The 18775-nt window shown below is 34.5% G+C and overlaps 1 protein-coding gene across 4 annotated transcripts in view; it reads left to right on the top strand.

Moving 5' to 3' along the window:
• Positions 1–17783, top strand: part of LOC133202740 (filamin-A-like) — a 41203-nt gene extending 23420 nt beyond the window's left edge. For 2 of the 4 annotated variants that reach the window (XM_061338610.1, XM_061338613.1), the window contains 16 exons: positions 32–253; positions 579–752; positions 1304–1489; positions 1796–1879; positions 2037–2174; positions 2499–2678; positions 10659–10802; positions 11202–11324; positions 12053–12199; positions 12539–12640; positions 13229–13408; positions 13853–13870; positions 15199–15480; positions 15696–15845; positions 15960–16127; positions 16830–17783. In XM_061338610.1, the coding sequence (XP_061194594.1) occupies positions 32–253; positions 579–752; positions 1304–1489; positions 1796–1879; positions 2037–2174; positions 2499–2678; positions 10659–10802; positions 11202–11324; positions 12053–12199; positions 12539–12640; positions 13229–13408; positions 13853–13870; positions 15199–15480; positions 15696–15845; positions 15960–16127; positions 16830–17077 (2546 nt within the window). In that variant the 3' untranslated portion in view covers positions 17078–17783. The remainder of the gene's footprint in view (positions 1–31; positions 254–578; positions 753–1303; positions 1490–1795; positions 1880–2036; positions 2175–2498; positions 2679–10658; positions 10803–11201; positions 11325–12052; positions 12200–12538; positions 12641–13228; positions 13409–13852; positions 13871–15198; positions 15481–15695; positions 15846–15959; positions 16128–16829) is intronic. The other 2 variants (XM_061338611.1, XM_061338614.1) reach the window with 2 other exon arrangements.
• Positions 17784–18775: the final 992 nt, after the last annotated feature.

Raw genomic sequence — 18775 nt, 5'->3', positions numbered from 1 at the left:
GTCTTTTCACATGTTCTGAAATGAACTTTAGGTCCTTCTGGAAGGAAAGTGGATGCCAAGATTCGAGAAACCAGCTCCAAGACTTACTGTATTGAGTTTGAACCCAATGAAGTTGGCAGCCATCTTGTTGAGGTGTACTTTAATGGAGTGATGTTGAAGAACTTTCCCTACGTGATTAAGGTTTATGATGTTAACCATGTGAGAGTAACCAGACCAGACAAAGCCATGGTGGATGAATCTGTCAGACTCCTAAGTACGATTTTTTTCTGCTTTGAAAAATTTGATTCAGCTAGTGTTTTCTAGCTTTACATGGCTGTTAGTCAGCTATATATGCAGTAAAATTTGTGCCCAAAAGATTTTTAACCCAAAAGAGAAAATTATGAAAGTTTGCACCTACTTTGCCAAAATCCAAATTTGTGTTCCCATGAGTTATGTTTTGGTCCAATGAGCCTCATTTTAAATTTGCTCATTGAAGGTGCTTGGTAACAAATAGGGTAAAAATAAGAACAGGCACTGCCAGGCATTTCCCAGGGTTCAGTAGATGTCTGTGTAATCAATCAGAATTTGAATTATTTCAGTTGATGTGAGTCGATCTGGGGAAGGGGAACTTGAAATGATTGTGGAATGTGATGAGGAAACCATACCAAGTGAAATGAAGGAGACAGAGAGAGGACGAATTGAGGCTTTCTTTATCCCCAGAAAACCTGGACTTCACAAGATTAACATGACCTTTAATGGAGATAAAGTTCCAGGTAACAGTATAAGTTCTGCCATTTTGATTTTAAATTTTTGACACTGTTGAGCTTTGTGGATTCCGACATACATGTATAAAGCATTTTTGATACATGTACAGTAAAATTTGTCTAATCCGGACACCACTGGTTCCAAAGAAATTGGACAGATCAGACAATTAACATTTCGGATTAGATAACATTTTAAACAAATGAATTTAGTGAAAAGGACATAAATTTCACATTGCATCAGTCAAGATTTTGGATTATGCAACATCTGGAGTAGACAAGTTTCAATGTATTTACTTGACAAATGTGGAGTAAAACTTGCATAGGTATTTCTTGATTATATATGTACAGAAGTACTTGAGTTATCCAAGAAAAAGTTTGTGTGATATGAATTGATAGGATTCTGAAGTCAGATTTGTTAAAGTCATTATCAGTTTTCCTCACTTCAGCTTAATTTCAAATAGTAAAATTGCATGGATAGTTGTATGAGAAAATTCGATCCACAAGTTATAAGGAGTTTAACTAAATAGTAACAAAGATTTCTGTTTTTTTTTTCCCCATAGGATCACCTTTCATGGTAGACGTAGAAGGACAAATTGTGAAAGAAACAGCCATTATGGCAAAGTCAGAAGTCCAAAAGATGAATCTACAAACTCGAAATTTCCGAATCAACCAGCAACAGTGGATTCTTCTTCAGGCATTTGGTTCCGGAGTTGAAGACTACAGCCATTTTCAGATCAGCATCATAGGTTCCATTTTTGTGTCATGTGTAGCATGAGGATTCTGGGATATGGACATATTTAGTGCATGAATATAAATAAAAATGTAGTAAAATTCTTTGAAATTTCCATCCGTCTGTGTTGATTTGTGAGAAGGGTAGTGAGTGACTGTGTTTTGTGTGATATGATACCGAGTTCTTCGTGTTGTACGTGCTCTGTCCTCTCTTCCTTTGTATTTTTTGCCATATTTAGCCAAGATGGGTTATAGTAGCTGTGTTAAATCTCTTTGTTGTGTATGAGTGCTGTTATAATGCTCTCTTTTGTTTTCATTATTAGCTCCAAATGGAAACAGGATCCCAGCCAGAATTATGTCTCAGGCAGATGGCAGCTTTAAAGTGGAATGGACGCCAACATCGACAGGTGAACAGTACTTCTGACCTTAGTCTCTCTAGACTTTGAAAAAATATATGCGTAATTCTGTTTTCATGAGGTTGATTGGTGGAATATAGGAATCTCCAAAAGGATTGTTTTTTTTCATGAACTGAAGCGTTGAATAACTATATTTTCCTGCTTTAAGGCCGCCACACTGTGGAAGTGCAGTATGCAGGACGGCAGATTGATGGTAGTCCATTCTATGTGGATGTGTTTGACCTGGCCATGATCAGAGTTGAACATTTCAAACAAGGTGGAATTGGACAGACAGCATCCTTTGACAGTAAGTCCTTCCTTTATTTCTTCTTCCTTGCATAGAAATGATCTGAGCTGCATTCTAGATAGAAGGAGCTAGCGTAGCTGCTAGGTTTTTGAACACAATTATGAATTAACGCTTGTTTTGGCTAGGTTAGCATATCGTTCAAGATCGTAGCGGCTACACGATATATGTAGCTGCTACAATCTTGAACACAGCCCTGACCTCTTTATGATTTCAGGAAAGATTATTAGGTTGATTGAGTTAGCATGGAACAGTAACATTGTGTATTCTTTTTGCATTCAAAGATGATGACATAAGTATTACCATTTATTATTTATGCACTTTCAGTTGACTTCAGTCAAGTGGGTGTTCAGGACTATTCTGTGGTTATTAGGAGCCCCACAGGAAACATTATGGACTATAATTCTACCAGCTCTTATTCTGACGTAAGGAAGGAGATTACCTATGTACCGACAGAGGTGGGGCAGCATGAAATCTACATTAACTACTGTGGATTTGAACTACCTGGTAAGTATTGTTGATATTTTGATCAGTTAGCATGCTGGATAAATACAGCCTAGCCCCTCAATAAATTGAATGGTTCCCCCTCCCTTATGTGTTACTGAATTGGGCCTGAATTACTTTTTTGATAGTTTAGTGTAATGATGTTGTCCCCCACCCCTCTAAATATTACCCAGTGAGTGAAGGAACCTTATTCTTGATGCCCAGATTAACAGAATGACCACTGTACATTGAATTGATGTCTCTTTGACTGTTATATAAGAAAGTGTGGGTCTTAAAAATTAAAGACATGCATTCATATTGTTGCCATATCTGTCATGACACAAGCTGATGAAGTCAAGATTATTGAAAATAATAAAGTCTGAAAATTAAATAAAATTTAATCTGCATGAGTACTTTGAAATTGATCCTTATATACCCAGTGTTAAGAAATTGCTTTCATTTTAGCTGAGATGTCCCAGATATGAGCAGTTTCTAAAAAAAATATTTTAACAATGTTTTGCTTTTCAAAATATCCCAGTATATTTTCTTTAAAAATTCCTAATTCACATTTTTTTGCTCCAGTCTTGTTACATTAGTTTACAACATTTAAAATCCATGAATGCTCTGAGAACTTCAAAATCTAAGTACTAAATGTATTCACGATCATATTGATATGTCATTTGTCTTCTCCAGCATTTAATACATGTAATTTAACTTTGCTGTCCTTTATACTTACTGTCACCGGGTTCACAGGTCTGTGAGAGTCAGTCAATATATCGGGTCTCAATAGCTCAGTGGTTAGAGCGCTGGCACGGTATGCCAGAGGCCCTGGGTTCGAGTCCCGGTTGAAACTTGATTTTTCAACACCTGTGACACTTACTTTTGCGTAGCTTATTGGGAAAAGGGCATATTTTCCCAGAAGTCTAAAAACTAAGAACTGACCATCATGATTGCATAGTTAAATTGTTTCATTAAGTTTTTGTCCCAATCAAAGTTAATCATTGTACATTTAATTTTATCAAAGCAAAATTATTTCTTTATAAATTAAGGGAAACAACCTGAATTTGTGAGCTTTGATGCTTTTTGTAATGGTTTTTTTTTTTTTTTTTGAGATATGTATTATCTGAATCAATAAAGAAAAAAAGAAGGAAAGTTTCTGTACAGCAGCTTAAATTTTTCCTGTAATGGTCCATTTCAAATGTTTATCATGTTACCAAATAAAGAAGACTGTAGCAGTTATGGCTGACATAGTGCCATTAATTGAACATAAAGGCCAGCACCTTAAAAGCTTTTCATTGATGAATTATTTGATAAGTCCTTAGTTAGATTCTATTATAGTTCTTTTAAGGTATAGTTCTCAACTCAAGGAAAAAAAAACATCTCTGCTGACTCATCATGCAGTGAAGGAAAAGGTTTACAGACTGACAACATCTGGTATATGACAAAATAATGGCAGTGTTAGTATCACCCAAGTCTATTGACCACTGATCTATTTACTATGATGTACAGGCAATATGTCACCATTAGATGGCCTCCCTAGATATAACAACTAATGTGAAGTGATGTTAAATTGATTGTTGTGTCTGAAATTGTCCCGCTAAGATCTGTCCCATCCATTACATGCTTCAGCAGACCCACCCCTGTACAATACATTAAGTCCTCCCACAAGACCACTATTTTAGTAGCTCAGAGATTTACAATGGCAGGCAGTAGGTATAATCTTATGATTTTCTGTTTTTATTCTGAATTGATTGATTTGAAAAGCAGATATCTATTTCATCTCATTCAATATTTTAATGATCATGATGATATTGATGGGAATATTTTAGCCATTAGTATAATTAGAATTTCTTTTCTGGTCTGTTTTACTTTACAATTGCAACTTTATATATAAAATGTGTTGATTCTTTTTACTGGTGGCATGCTTTTGGTGATTTTTTTTTGTACTGAAGATTTTTATTTCATAATACTTTAATAATTCCTGTTCAGTCATAAGTAAAACTTAATGACTTCATTTTAGTTGATTTAGGGTGTATGACTAATATATGTGCCTTAAAATTGTAAAAACTTTGAGTTTTCCTTGCTGTCAGAGAAAGTTGTGACCAGGTCAGATGGGACTGCAACCATCAATCTGTCTATCTAGAGTAGCTGAATATATCATAACAAGAGAATAGTCTTTACAAACATTAAAACTGAGTACTGAAGTGCCTTGTATTCTATTGCCACTGCATTTGATCACTATTAATTAACTTGCAACAATGGAGAAAAATATGTAACAACTAAGGAGAGGGCTACCTTGTTAGGGTAGATATATTTTAAAAGTTTTTAAGACTGCTAGAATGGATGTATATTTGCAAAACTCCAAAGTCCGATGGTCCTCAGCCATATAGTCCTATGGTTCTGTGCCAATCTCCGATGGTTCGGTGTCGATACAGACGCCGAAGTCCGATGGTCATGCCAAAGTCCAATGGCCTATGAGACTCATTTATTATGAAACTTGCTGCGCTAAAGTGCTATGGTCTGACACGCCAAAGTCCAATGGAGAAACAACGTCTATGACATCACAATATTCCGACGTCGATCCTTGACGCTGTTGTCCAGCATTCAAAAACCGACAGTGTGGTATTAGTCCTTGCATAAAATTTAACTAATTTTGCTAACTGCCTGCATATACTTGAGATAGTAGGGTAGTCCTCACACCCCACTAGACTGATAAGGGTTAGTCCCTGCACACCCAGGAGTAATTATGGGATAGCTTCAAACCCACCCGAGAGATTTAAGGTTAGCCCTTGCACATTATTCCACTATAGGGTTAGTCTCTCACCTACCAGAGAGATTTAGTCTACGTCCTTGCACACTATTCGAGATTAGGGTTAGTCTCTCTCCCACCCAAGATGTTGCACACTTTTTTGACCAATAAGGGTTAGTCTTGCACCCATCCGAGAGATTAGAGTTAGCTTGCACCCACTCAAGAAATTAGGGCTAGTAGTAAAATTATATATTTTTGCGTATTCTACTGAACCATTTCACCACTTCCATGATCAAATATTAAATTTTCAATTGTATTTATTTAAAACCATCGTACCTTGGCCTGGCGCGGCATCGGAATTCAGTGCAGAAGTACTTTGACGTCATAAATATAAAGATCATCTAGCAGCATCCTATGCTTAAAATGTAAATATAAGCTATTTATAGAGGTCCAAATTCTTCCTGAGTCAGAAGTACAGGATAAGCCTTGCTCTGTATGCAACATTTGGTACCTTATTGGTGAACAAGATTTTTTCTCTTTCTCCCCCAGTAATGTTCAATTTTGCATGGATGGTATTTCTCTCTCTCACTCACTCTCTCCCAATAATTTTAAGAATGGAATTTTTCTCTCTCTCCCAATAATTATAAGTCAAATTTTGCATGGATGGTACGTACATACATTAACTTTATTTGGATGCATCTTGTTATATATTTTGGCTAATTAAGTACCCAAGATTAGTTTTTCAGAACAGTATTGTCCATTGTCTATATGGTTACATACTACAATGTGTTATAATATACAGGTAAATGTATTGAGGTTAGTAACCTGGTCAGAATTTAAGTAGAGTTTTGGTTCAAATCAATGTTATCATACTTTTAGGGTAAATAATGTTTGTAAAAGGTGTACACAGTACTGTAGTAGCACCAACGATATTGAATTTAGCACATCTTGACATCATTTCAGTAATTAATAGTCTTTTTAGGTTTAAGAAAATATAGGCATAAAAATTGAAGAATTTTCTCATCAAACAGTGTATCAAATATCAAAAATGATATTCACTTGGTATCACACCATCATCTTAGAGCAAAAAGTTTATAGGGCTGACTACATGAGTAATTAATAGGTACCAGTTTGTTATAGAGGGTGCTCCAGATATTTCAGTATTCAGTTCAGGCTTTTATGTACATATTTGCCTTTCTTTGGTTACACATTCTCTAGCCCACACAAACTGGTTCCCTCTCTCTCAGATGAATGCCAGGCGGATTGAGCCCATTGACAAATATACCCTGTCAATAGCTATGAGGGAGACTGATATTTTCAAAATACCGCTGGAATTCAGTTAATTATTATACAATGTTTGCAAAGCTTAGAAGCCAATAAAATAGTATCATTGATTTTTACAATGATTTCCTGTAAAATTCACTTATTGATTTAGAATTCACTAAAATCGTAAATTTTTAAAGGAATGAATCAAAATTAAAATGAAAATATGTGTTCATTGATTTAATTATTTATATGACTTTCTGGCAATAAACTTTAAACTAATTCAAGGAATTTTGTAGAAATATTCATGAGGTGCTTTTACAATTGAGAGAGGAAGAATTTGTTATGCATGATGAGAAATTATAACATCATTTATAGATTAAACTTATGAAATTGCACAGACGTTTTAGTGTGAAAATGGGTGATGTTTGTATATGGTAATTGATCTTTTTCGATCGAGGATCAATGTCCCATCTCGACTCATCATCTCGGTACAGTCTCTACTCATTTAGTTACGGAATGTTTACCACACTCTCAGAATTAATTTCTCTCTGGAGATATTCTCTGTTTGCTAATGATGACAAAATATTAATCTGTGCTAAAGTCAACAGGAGCTTCAGGACATCTTGTGAATGCGAGGTTTTAAATAGCCACGTGTTTCAATAACAAACACAGAAGTCATTAGGATTTTGAATCAAGTCGTCGGTTTCTTTAATATTAATGATTTTAATCTGTAAAACCTTGATGCCATATAAAGCAATATATTCAGGCCTTACAGAGGAATATTCCGAATGCAATGGATCCTTTGCTGTCTTTATTAAAAGTTATTTGTTGAAAGTACTCGAAATCTAAGCAAAATATTGATTCTTTGTGGCTACTATTCAATGAATATACAATAGTGTTGTTTACGGGATGTTTTATAACAATGGAAACTTGTGTTGGACTGTTTCATTTTCCATAAAGAAAAATTCACAGAGCTGTGGATTTACCTCCATGAATTATGCTGATTTTATTTAACTTCAGTCAGCATTTGTACATGAATGAATCGTAGCCTTCAGTGTTAAGCCTTCCAACGGAATTTTAAAATTAGCCAATGTGTAGGTGACTAGAGACTTAAATGTGCGATTTAGGCAACTGAAGTTTGAAAAGAGAATGTGTGCACCTCTTTGAACACTATTGCATTCACAAATGTAGTAATCAAACATTGGAATCCGTGAAATTTAAAACAGGTTTTGAATTAATTTGATGTTAAACTCTCAGCCAATTAAAACGTGATAGCTAGTGTACAGCGGATGTGCATTTTGCAAGTTCTGACTGCACACTGGTCATAAAATGGATTTTGTTAATTGTACAATTGCTACTGTTGGAATGCAATTTTATTTTTATATTTTTGGAAATGAATGGACAGCATTGATCACACATTAAAACAACAAAGCAATAGGATCAATTTGATGAACATTTTAAATAGATCTTTAAAACTGGATCATAATATCAAAGATGGATTAAAAATAGTTCACTCTTGAAGAATCTATCCGGATTAGATCAGATTTCCTCAAATGGCAGACTAGGAGATTGTTTTGAACCTTGTGCATTCAGCCATGGGAGAATCCTAATCAATGGTCATTGAAATACTGTTCTCTTTATCAATCTAAACCTTTTACAGTTGGTTTATTGTATTATAAGACCTTATCAAATTGCACTGGATAGGACAAGATAAGACTTCTGATAAATATGATTTACAGGTCATGCTGAAAACAAAAACACATTTGTGGCACTAAAGTTTATTATTGTAAATTGGTGGAAGTTTTACTCTTGATTTGAACAAATATAGTTGTAAAGTGATTAGTTAAGATTCTCAGAATGGAAGGAGAGATGGATACCAAGGAAGTCATAGAGATTAGTGTTGATAGTGTGCTTGGAGAACTGCAAAGTGTCCTCAAAGGAAAGATTGCGGAATCGGACTCCTCAAGTGACTCAGAGGAGGATGTTCCTACTGAGAAAGGTCCTCAAAGTCCTCAGGAGGAGAAAGATGGTCATGTGTGCAATAATAAAACTGATGAGGAGAAAATGGTAGAAAATTCTTCTGTGTCTCCAGTTAGTCCTAAAAGTTTTGTAGACAGGCCTATCATCTTCAAGACTTCCATCAAGAAGGACCCAGGGTCAAAGCTTCATGACCAGTTGGTGAAAGAACTTGGGTCAGTGTTGAAGAAAAGAAATAAAGAAACTGATCTTGACCCAGTCAAAGAGGAGGAGAAAAAGGTCAAGGATGTAATAACAAACAATAACAGGAGACCTGGACCCCTTAAGTTGAATAACAGTGTGTTTGCAAACAAAGCATTACTAGCTCATTTGGAGAACCACCTGAAGAAGTCTTTACACAAGACTGATGTAGCTGGAAAACCAAGGACCAGCATTAAAGACTCAAGCTTTAATAATGACTCGTCCAATCTTCCTAATATTATGGAATCTTCCATCTCTGATGCTGCACAGTTTGGGGTGAAGTTAAGGCATACACAAACAAGGACATCTGAAGGGGACGGTGTTGAGATAAATGGAGAGCTCTCTCCAAACTCTTCACACCACTCTCCTCAGAAATCTAGTCAGTCTGAAATTTTACTCCAGGCAAGAGCTTCTCTTACTAGTACACCACAACCAAAGGTGCTATCCCAGAATTCATTGACTGCTAAAACTGATAAAGTGGTAATACCGCTTCAGAATTCAAAGACTGCCAAAACTGATAAATTGGTAGTACCATTGCAGAATGAAGTGGTTGCTACCACTGTGTCCTCTCTAGGTAGAAACATTGTCTCCAAGTCAAGTAAAGCAATAAGTGTGGTTTCTAAACAGACTTCAGAGTCAGGTGGAAGTGTCTATCAAGTATCATCCCTGAAGAAAGATGGAAAGCATGTGACTCAAATATCCATAGCTGGTAAGATGTGACTCAAATATCCATAGCTGATAAGATAACCGAACAGTCATTTTTAAACCATTCGCACCTAAATAGATGCTTTTTCTGCATTGTCCCCCTTATAACATATTTCAGGGTAGAAAGGGGCGAGGAAGGTGTTAGAGTGAAAATATCAGAACACTTTCAAAAACTGTAATCCAGTGAAATGAAATGGCTTTTTGAACACATTTTAGTCTAAAGATAAAGTTCAAATGATATCTACATACAGTGCTTTGAAGTCTTGAATACAGCTTGTTTAATAAATAAAAGTGAATAAACTATAGTGGTCTGAGAAGCATTTACCAATGATTATATCTTTGACCTGTTGAAATGACAGAGTACTTAATAATTAGGCCCTGGCCACAGATGAGTAACAATGGTGAGTAGTTTTCACAGTGCTCCATATTTCCTCTCTGACCTGTTTGCTAGTTGTTGACTTCCTTTTTGTTCCATTGAACATGAGTAGGATGTTTGACTATGGATATAGAGGTAAACAGTGGATGTATTACAGATTACATGACAGAGGTATCAATTGTTTGGAGCTGATTTATGTTTTTAATCAAGTCACCTCATTCAAACCTAAGGTGTAATTGTGAAAAATAGGTTTTATATTTTACTGTGCATAAGACAGAGACTTCTTTGTAAACAGAAAAGGCACATTTAATATACATTTTAATTTTACTGAAGGGTATTAGTTAATTTTATACACCCCTCCCATCTTTCTCTACAACAAAGTTGCATGTGGGGGTGGATTTGGGGGGTAACGGTGAAGCTCAGCATATGTGATATGTGACAGTTCATATCCCATGAGGTGTGAAACAAAATTGGGGGCATGATGCATCCATTGATACTTATGATATTTGGTATCTTAGACCAAATATGCACATACATGGTGCATCTCATTCCTGAATATAGCTGTTTGCTCATGTATTAATGAAAACTGGTTTCAATTTATTATTATTTTTTTTTAATGTTAACAAAAATGCTTTGATTTAAGAGAAACATGAGTACTAAGAATATTACTTATCTTTTTGATGTATTGTAGGCTGTCCGGTCATTCACACCATTGATGAGGGTGGACTGCCATCTGCCTCCGGACCAGGTCTGTACAAAGGTCAGGAGGACAAAGAGGCGGTGTTCTATGTGGATGTGGGCAAGAGAAGTGGAGATCTGGATATTAAAGTGGAGGGTAGGTGGAGATCGAATTAGAGATTTACAAGTGTACATGAGTAAAATCTTGAACTCAATGGGGTAACCAAGAAAAAGTTTTGGGATATCATAGGAATCCAGAGGTAGAGATTTAAATACATGAAGAAAAAGTGGTTGGGACTTCCAGCTTATTTTCACCTATCCAATGTTATTCAAAATATCCATGTTCAAAATGTAGTTAAATTTATTTACTATAATGCAAGTCCACTGAAAGATGGATAATTTTGAAAGGGAGAGAGAGAGGTGTTACAAAACTTCACCTTCATTTAAAATATTTGATACCCATAAAGCAAAAGTTTATATTGTAAAATTCATTTTATAATACACATTCTGCAATTTAACTTTAAAAAAAAAAACTTATTTTGCATCTTTTTTCCAGGACCCAACTCTATTGCCAAGACAACAGTGGAAAGAGCCGGGGAGAAATTTATAGTGAATTATACACCAGTGGAGGTGGGCATCTTCAACATTGGTATTCTGTGGAATGGAACTCCTATTCCAGGTAGGACACTCCGACAAAAGTTGAAAACTGTGGATAAAATCATGAATAAGTTATTTAACTATACTATTGCTCAATCATCCAAGACAAATTTCAAGGCATTTATTATTTGGAAAAGTATCACATACATGATGTAGGATATTTCTTACTCATGATAAAGTGGCTGGGGTAGATGGGAGGGCAGAATTGGAGGTTCAATCAAGCTAGATTTTGCTAAAAGGTTCTCCCTTAAATTTTCTGAAAATTGCTTTGATAGGTCACATTTTTGCTTTGCAAAAATTGCATTTTTACAGGTACATGTATAAAGTAAAGGATCCATTTCAGTTAAGATTAAATGATTTTTAAATAGTAGTTTTTGAACAATAATCCTCTTTTTGTGAGGGTTAAATTAGGAAAAGATAAATTTTCCATTTACCAGCTTATGCGATTATTTCCAAATTTTCAACAATCTTGAGCATTTTAGGGGGAAATTATGTTGAGCGACCTATACATTTATAATACCATTAAAGTACATGTTTTCACAAGGAAGGTTGATTACTTGATCAACATTTTTGATAGATTGTTTCCCTGACTACTTCAGAATGTGAAAATATAAAGATATGATATCAGATAACACAACTTCTAAGCTTATATGATAGGATTAAATCATCGAAATTTTTTCACAAGCTTAGATTCTTAAGAGGAAAGTTTGTGAAAATTCAAAGCTCTATAAATGGAGGATGCTATTTCAGGAAGCCCATTCCACCCTAAGGTGTTTGATCCTAGGAAGGTGCGGATCTCAGGGGGGTGGGCCCAGTATATGGACGGTAATGAGCGTGTGGGCCTGGTGGTAGGGGAGGAGAAGAGACTAGTGTTTGATGTCTCACAAGCTGGCCCAGGTAAGTAAAAAAAATCATTTCCATGGGCACATTTGATTTGTTTTAAAGGAAAATTTTTGTGTATTCATTTTGCTATAAGGATTTTTTTATTTACGTTGAATTATTTAAAAAGAAAATAATTTTGCAGATGAATTACATTGTATTTTTAATAAGAAAAATATATTCTCTGGGACATTTTTTTTTGGCTAGCATATGTAGCAGATCAGAAGTTTTAATTCTTTGGCCTATTTTCATCATTGCTCCTGTTTGAAATACTTGTAAATGTAGACATATTTATACCTTTTTGCCCATTAATGTGTACAATATATGAGTCAGAATATTAAATTATTTTGATTACAGGTTCTCTGAGGGCTGAGGTTGTCGGACCAGGGTCTGCAGTCCCGGCTACTGTTACAGACAGCTATGGTCAGACATTAGTGGCATTTGTTCCAAAGGAGGAAGGTAAAAAAAAAAAGAAGGCCCTTAAGGCTTACATTTGATTTCAGAGTTTATTGCCTGATAAGATTAGATGAGTTATGGTTTAGATATTTTGCATTTTGACCTCACTTTAGTGTTTTTGTTGCCACCATCATTGATAGCTAGCATTAAATTATGAAGTGGCTGTATTTCCTCTTTCTTATGACAGGAATATCAAAGTAGAATTTTTTTTTCTTTTCAAGATAAATATTGTGTACCATATGTAAAATTGTATCAACTGAAATAAATAATAATTGCAAATACACACAAGTATATTTAAAATAATAGGCTTTGAAACAGATCAAATTAGGAAAGATGCATGATCTAAATAACAAAAAGTGGGTCTGTTAATTCATGTAAAAAAATAAACACGTACATATTTTATAGTATTTACATATAGACTTGAACAGGATACATACAATGTATCTAATTAATGTAGTGAATGAGAATTACCAGAAATTTTCATTGTTATTCAGTTTTCTCTTAATTATTTTCAATTTTGCCCATAATCATCTTGTGTACCATGTCTTTACTTAAACAGTTAAAGAAATGACCATGTTTTGAATTTTTTAGGGAACCATTACATTCACTTGTACTGGTCAGATGTAGCCCTCCCAAATTCTCCGTTCCTTGGCTACGCAGTCCCAGCATTCTCTGATGCTAACAAGGTCATCCTGACTGGGCGGGGCCTGAAGGAGGCAACTGTCCGAGAGGAGGCGGAGTTTGTGATTGATGGATCTCAGGCCGGACCTGGTAAATGATTTTTATTGGGTATCTCTATTCTAGACCAATACTGGTAGATCCTTATGTCATTGACCAAAAAAGCATGCAATATTTATAGTTTAAACTCTTGTAAAGACTTGGGATATATGGGAGATTTATTTTATTATCATAGATTGACTGTTTTAAATCTTTTTTTAGGGTCAGATTGCATGATATATTATTCAAATTTCTGTACAATGGTTTATGGATTGGTCAAAGGATTTATTATTGAATTATATTATTACGGTAATATTCACTTCAGCCATATATGGCATATTTTCTAACTATGGTACTCAGTATGTAGGAATGTCTGTGAATGCTCCATATGACATTTAGACACTGAGGGAAGGAGTATATATTCAATTCTTCATCTAGTGTTTCTTGTAGCATTTTGCATGTGAGTAGTTAACTCCCTTTACGTTGTGCATTCTGTAGAATATCTGCAACAAAACAGTAAGTAAACACTCACATGGGATATATGTTTTTTCTTTTTAATTTTAGAGGGTGGCTAATTTTCCAATGCTTTGTGTTGTGTATACTCTGCAAACCTCTCCAAGTGCAATCCAGGGGATACATGTATCATTTTTATCACCAATTGTCATCTGTCATCTTCATAACACAATTTGTTGTTGTTGACCCTTTCATAAGTATTTTTTAAGGTAGTCATTAGAAAATGAAAGGAAAAAAAAATAGGTTCAAGAAAATCACTGGATCTAGTTTTTCTGTTTGATTTTAATTATAGACCTGAATCTCTAGTTCATAGATAGGATAGCAATACTTTTTTTTCTGGATGTTGTACATTGCACACTGGTTTTACTAGAGGGTTCAAATTACATACACCTCTGAAATTTTGCTGCCTTTTTTTCATTTTAGAAAAAGTAGATTTTTTTACAGGATACTGAATGACCAGAATTAATCCGAGTCAAAACATTGTGTTAATTATTTCTTAGTTTTATTCACTGTAACTCTTCCACAACCATCAATAAATTTCAATCAAATGAGGTTCGAAATCAAATATCTGGTATTCTTTTCAGTGAAAGGATGAGATTCATAGATATTTAAAAAAAATGGACAGCACTTATTTTCTAGTGTAGAAATAAGTATTAGTTTAAGAAAATGTACAAATCTATTATTATAAATTCATGTATTTTAATCCATGGGTGTCATTAGTCTAGGATTGGTAGTCAAATGTTTATGAGGTTAATTATCTGTATGAGCATAGCAGCTTCAGTGAATGTTGGACCAGAGGCCCTTTTCTCATTTAGAAAATGAATTTTAATTGAAAAGCTGTTTCAAAAAGTTTTTGAAATATTGAATAGGGTTTTCAGAACTCTCCATACAATGTTTTAAAATGAATTTGCTGTAATTTAAATTTAATACTGCCTTCCAAACTTATGATATTGTAGACAAACACATATATTTTTAATACATATTTCAGGGATATCGAAAATTTTGCCAGTTTTAGTCAGCTTTCAAACACATATATGCTGAATAAACCTAATGCTTTGCTATACAAAAAAATCCCCTAAAATTAATTATTTTAGATTGTTAAATAATTCATATACTGAATTGAAAAAAAAGAAGAAGAGATTTTCAGTTGATGACATTAACAAAAGTCATATTCATGTTCATGCATGTATTGTATACTGTTAATGAATTAAGTTGGTTGTCACAGAAGAAATGGAATGAACATAAAATCAAACAAGGATTATATACCCCATTTCAAATACCAGTCATATTTTGGCTGTATAGTGCTCAACCCTTCTTCTCTTTGAATGCAGGTGCCCCAGAAGTGACCTTGACTGGAGTAAGAGCAGAGATCAATGTGAAGGTCGTCAATCTGGGTGGTGGCAAACACAGGTGTACCTACATCCCAGTGGTGCCAGGGGCATATCTCCTCAACATCACCTGGAATGGCAGACAGCTCAGGGGGTCACCGTACAAGGTCAATGTTGTAGGAACTTTCTATCCCAACAAGGTCAACGTGTCGGGGGAAGGACTCCGAGGAGGAATTCTGGGTAGAAGTATGGATGTTGCCATAGACACTAGGAAAGCTGGCCCAGGTACCATAATGTTTATTTCTCATTTTCAAAATTTACAGTATTTGATAAATTTCAATGCATCTTCCATTCAAAATCCATTCTGTTAGAGGACTGACATTAAGTAAGTAAGCTTGCAAATATGACTCATAAGATTGTGTTTTTGTAAGTTTGGGGACTTTAGAATTGTGATTTTTTTGTCTGTTTGGGAACTATACATTGTGTTTTTGTATGTGTAGGTGAGTTAACAGCCTATTGCATGGGTCCCTCTAAAGCTTCATACTGTGAACTACAGGACAATCATGATGGAACGTTTATACTAAAAATCAAACCACATGAACCCGGCAAACATGTTCTACAGGTCAAATATGGAGGAGAACATGTCAATGGTAGGTGCCAAACTCTGTGTCCAGATTTTTAATTATGCCCCTTTTCTTGTTCTTTATATAAATTGTAAACCTAAATTTTGCAATTTATAACTTCAAAAAAAAATTGTTTTGTAGGAAGTCCATTTGTGTTGAAAGTTAATGCTCAACCTGATGCTAGCAAAGTCAGAGTTACAGGCCCTGGTGTGGAACATGGTATCCTAGCAACATTCCAGAGTCGATTTATTGTGGAGACAAGAGGAGCTGGGGCAGGACAATTGACAGTCAGGATCCGGGGTCCCAAAGGTAAATACAAGGAAATATTTACCTGGATTCTATTACAGAAGTTGTGTCATGTTTATTTAACAAGCTTCAATAAACCAATGAGACACAAACGTAAAGTGCAGCATAGGTCAAATAAGGAAATGATTGTACATATATTCCAAAGATTTCAGGAAACGATTGTCTTTGTATCATTGCAAAATTTTTCTGCCTGTAAAAGTGATGTAATTTTTTTAAATTTACAAAAGAAGTATAGGTTTATCTTTTGTATGAAAGGACAAGATTCACTTGAATTGCAGAAATTTTTTCAGCCCAGGATAAAATATTTGTGATATTATACTTAACAGTGATTTCGAGAAGTATAAATGTTCCTGGTATTATTAGATAAGTTAACTTTGTAGTGTATAATCCCTGGAGAAATAAAATCAAGGATGTAATTTTTTTCAGGAATTTTGTCCAAAAATTAAATGAAATTCAATTTTCCAAAAGAACAGTAAAACACACTTATAGTAAACATGATTATAATGAATTGATGCTTACAGCAAAGTGATTTTCATTCCCTGTGGCTCTAAAATATATTGTGAACTTAACAGATATAATAAATCATGTTTATAATGAAGCAAAATTGTTTCTGGCACTTTGTTATAAGCATGATTTACTATATTTCTGCACATAACAGAATCTAATCCAGTATATTAAAACTTCTTTCTGTTTTTTCTCTAACAGGTGGATTCCAGGTGGAGATGTACCGAGACAGTCAGAGAGACCGCACGATCCTGTGTCGGTATGACCCGACAGAGACCGGTCTCTACATCATCAGTGTCCGCTGGTCCGGAGTGGACGTCCCTGGATCTCCATTCCAAATCCACATAGTGGACACACAGCAGGAGTTAGAGCAAATCCTTCATGACCAATCTTTCTCTCATAGCTCCGTCACTCCACGTTCATATGCTCAGTGGAGGGAAGAGATCTAAGCAGGTGTGGATCTAAATAGGTGTGGAAAATGTGCATCGTGAAAATAGATATGGACAAAAGAGATGGGAATATACCACTACAGCATAATATAGTGAGATTACAGAAAACTGTATGAAGATTCTATTTAATCTGAAATTTAAAAAGTGAATTTTTGATATACAATTAAAAAGTATATGTGATATATATTTAATATATAGATAGAGATATATGTGGACTGTTTGTACATGATGAAAAAGCTTCATTGTACGTACGCAAACTTTACATTCCAGATTCATCATACTTGTATTGTTAAAATCAAAAACTAGTGCTACACATATGATATTATTCATTTTTAGGGATTTCCATTTTTTTTATTCCCATGCAAGTGTTAAATGTAAATATACATATACTCCATACCTGGGCACAGGTATTTGTCTAGGATGGTCTAAAACTATTACCATAGATAATCTTCAATCTGTGTCGCTGTAATTTACATCCTTGTTTGGATGTTAAATAACCAGGCATATCAGATGAGTAATGCAACCTTTATGACACTCTGCGTCCTTTAAACATATCAAACTGCATTTACTTATCTAGTGTATATATATATATCAATTATATGTTTTCTTAAATGAAATATATGTATACATAATCATATTGCTATTTACCAATTTTTTTCTTGTTATAGCATTACTTTTTCATATTCAATAAAGAAATGAGATTTTATTTCCTGATTTTTTTATTCTGTTTGCTGAAGGACAATTCCTTATTTTTTTTATTCTTCTGTTTGCTGAAGGACAAAAAATCTACCACAGTTTCAAAGAATATAGATCATTCTTTTGAAATCGTCAAGTTCAGGTTGTTTTACAGTATTCTGCTGTATATTTACACTGAATTATGCAAATTTGAATAGAGGGTATTATTCTGGGGGATGTTCCTTTTCAGATCTTTCAGTAAGGTGTAAAACGAGCAGGTGCTTTAAAATCAAGTGCAGGACTTTAATCACTTCCCCCTGTCAAATACAATAGATGACAAATATTCACTATGTGTGTCCAAATTGTCATGCATCTAGTAAAATAAAAAAAATTAACTATATGCTGTACTTCCTTGGTAGTTTTATCACTGACGTTATTCAAAAATTGAGTTCCCACCTGGTGTGAAAATGTCTGAAATGGGAGGAGAGTTGGGGAGTCATTTTACCTGAGCCATGATTGGAAGTAAATCTCAAAGGACCCCTTTATTAACAAAGAAGGGCTTCATGGTAGATTTGATCACTTACCAACAATTATCTTTAAATCCCTATAGATGTTTGCATGTTATGTGACAAAATGTATTGACACCATACACAGGGAAATATATGTATTTGTCCCAATATTTGCTCCCTTCAACCTTGTTGAATTTTAAAACAGGAGAATTCAATCAGTTTTATATCTTTAACACAACTGTCTCTGAGTGAATTTAAAATGGAGCTAAATCACTTGCAAGTAGGATTTGGGTGAAAATTACCCTTTATACAGTAGATACATGTATAGATATGCATTGCTCAAAACAGTGCTATATAATCATAAGGGAAAACATTTGCAATGTAAGTTTTACATATATATAATTTAATATTTCTTTTTTCACAATTTTCACATGCCAAAAATACATACTCATAGAGGAAACATTTGATATATTATACATATATGGCAGTATTTAAAAACATTTCTGTAGAAACA

Source organism: Saccostrea echinata, unplaced genomic scaffold (genome assembly GCF_033153115.1).
Source record: "Saccostrea echinata isolate AGI-Se365-2 ecotype Australia unplaced genomic scaffold, CSIRO_AGI_Sech_v1 ptg000047l, whole genome shotgun sequence".
In the NCBI taxonomy this organism is placed as follows: domain Eukaryota; kingdom Metazoa; phylum Mollusca; class Bivalvia; order Ostreida; family Ostreidae; genus Saccostrea; species Saccostrea echinata.
Note: the sequence above shows the minus strand (reverse complement) of the source record. Positions and strands in the feature narration are given on the sequence as shown.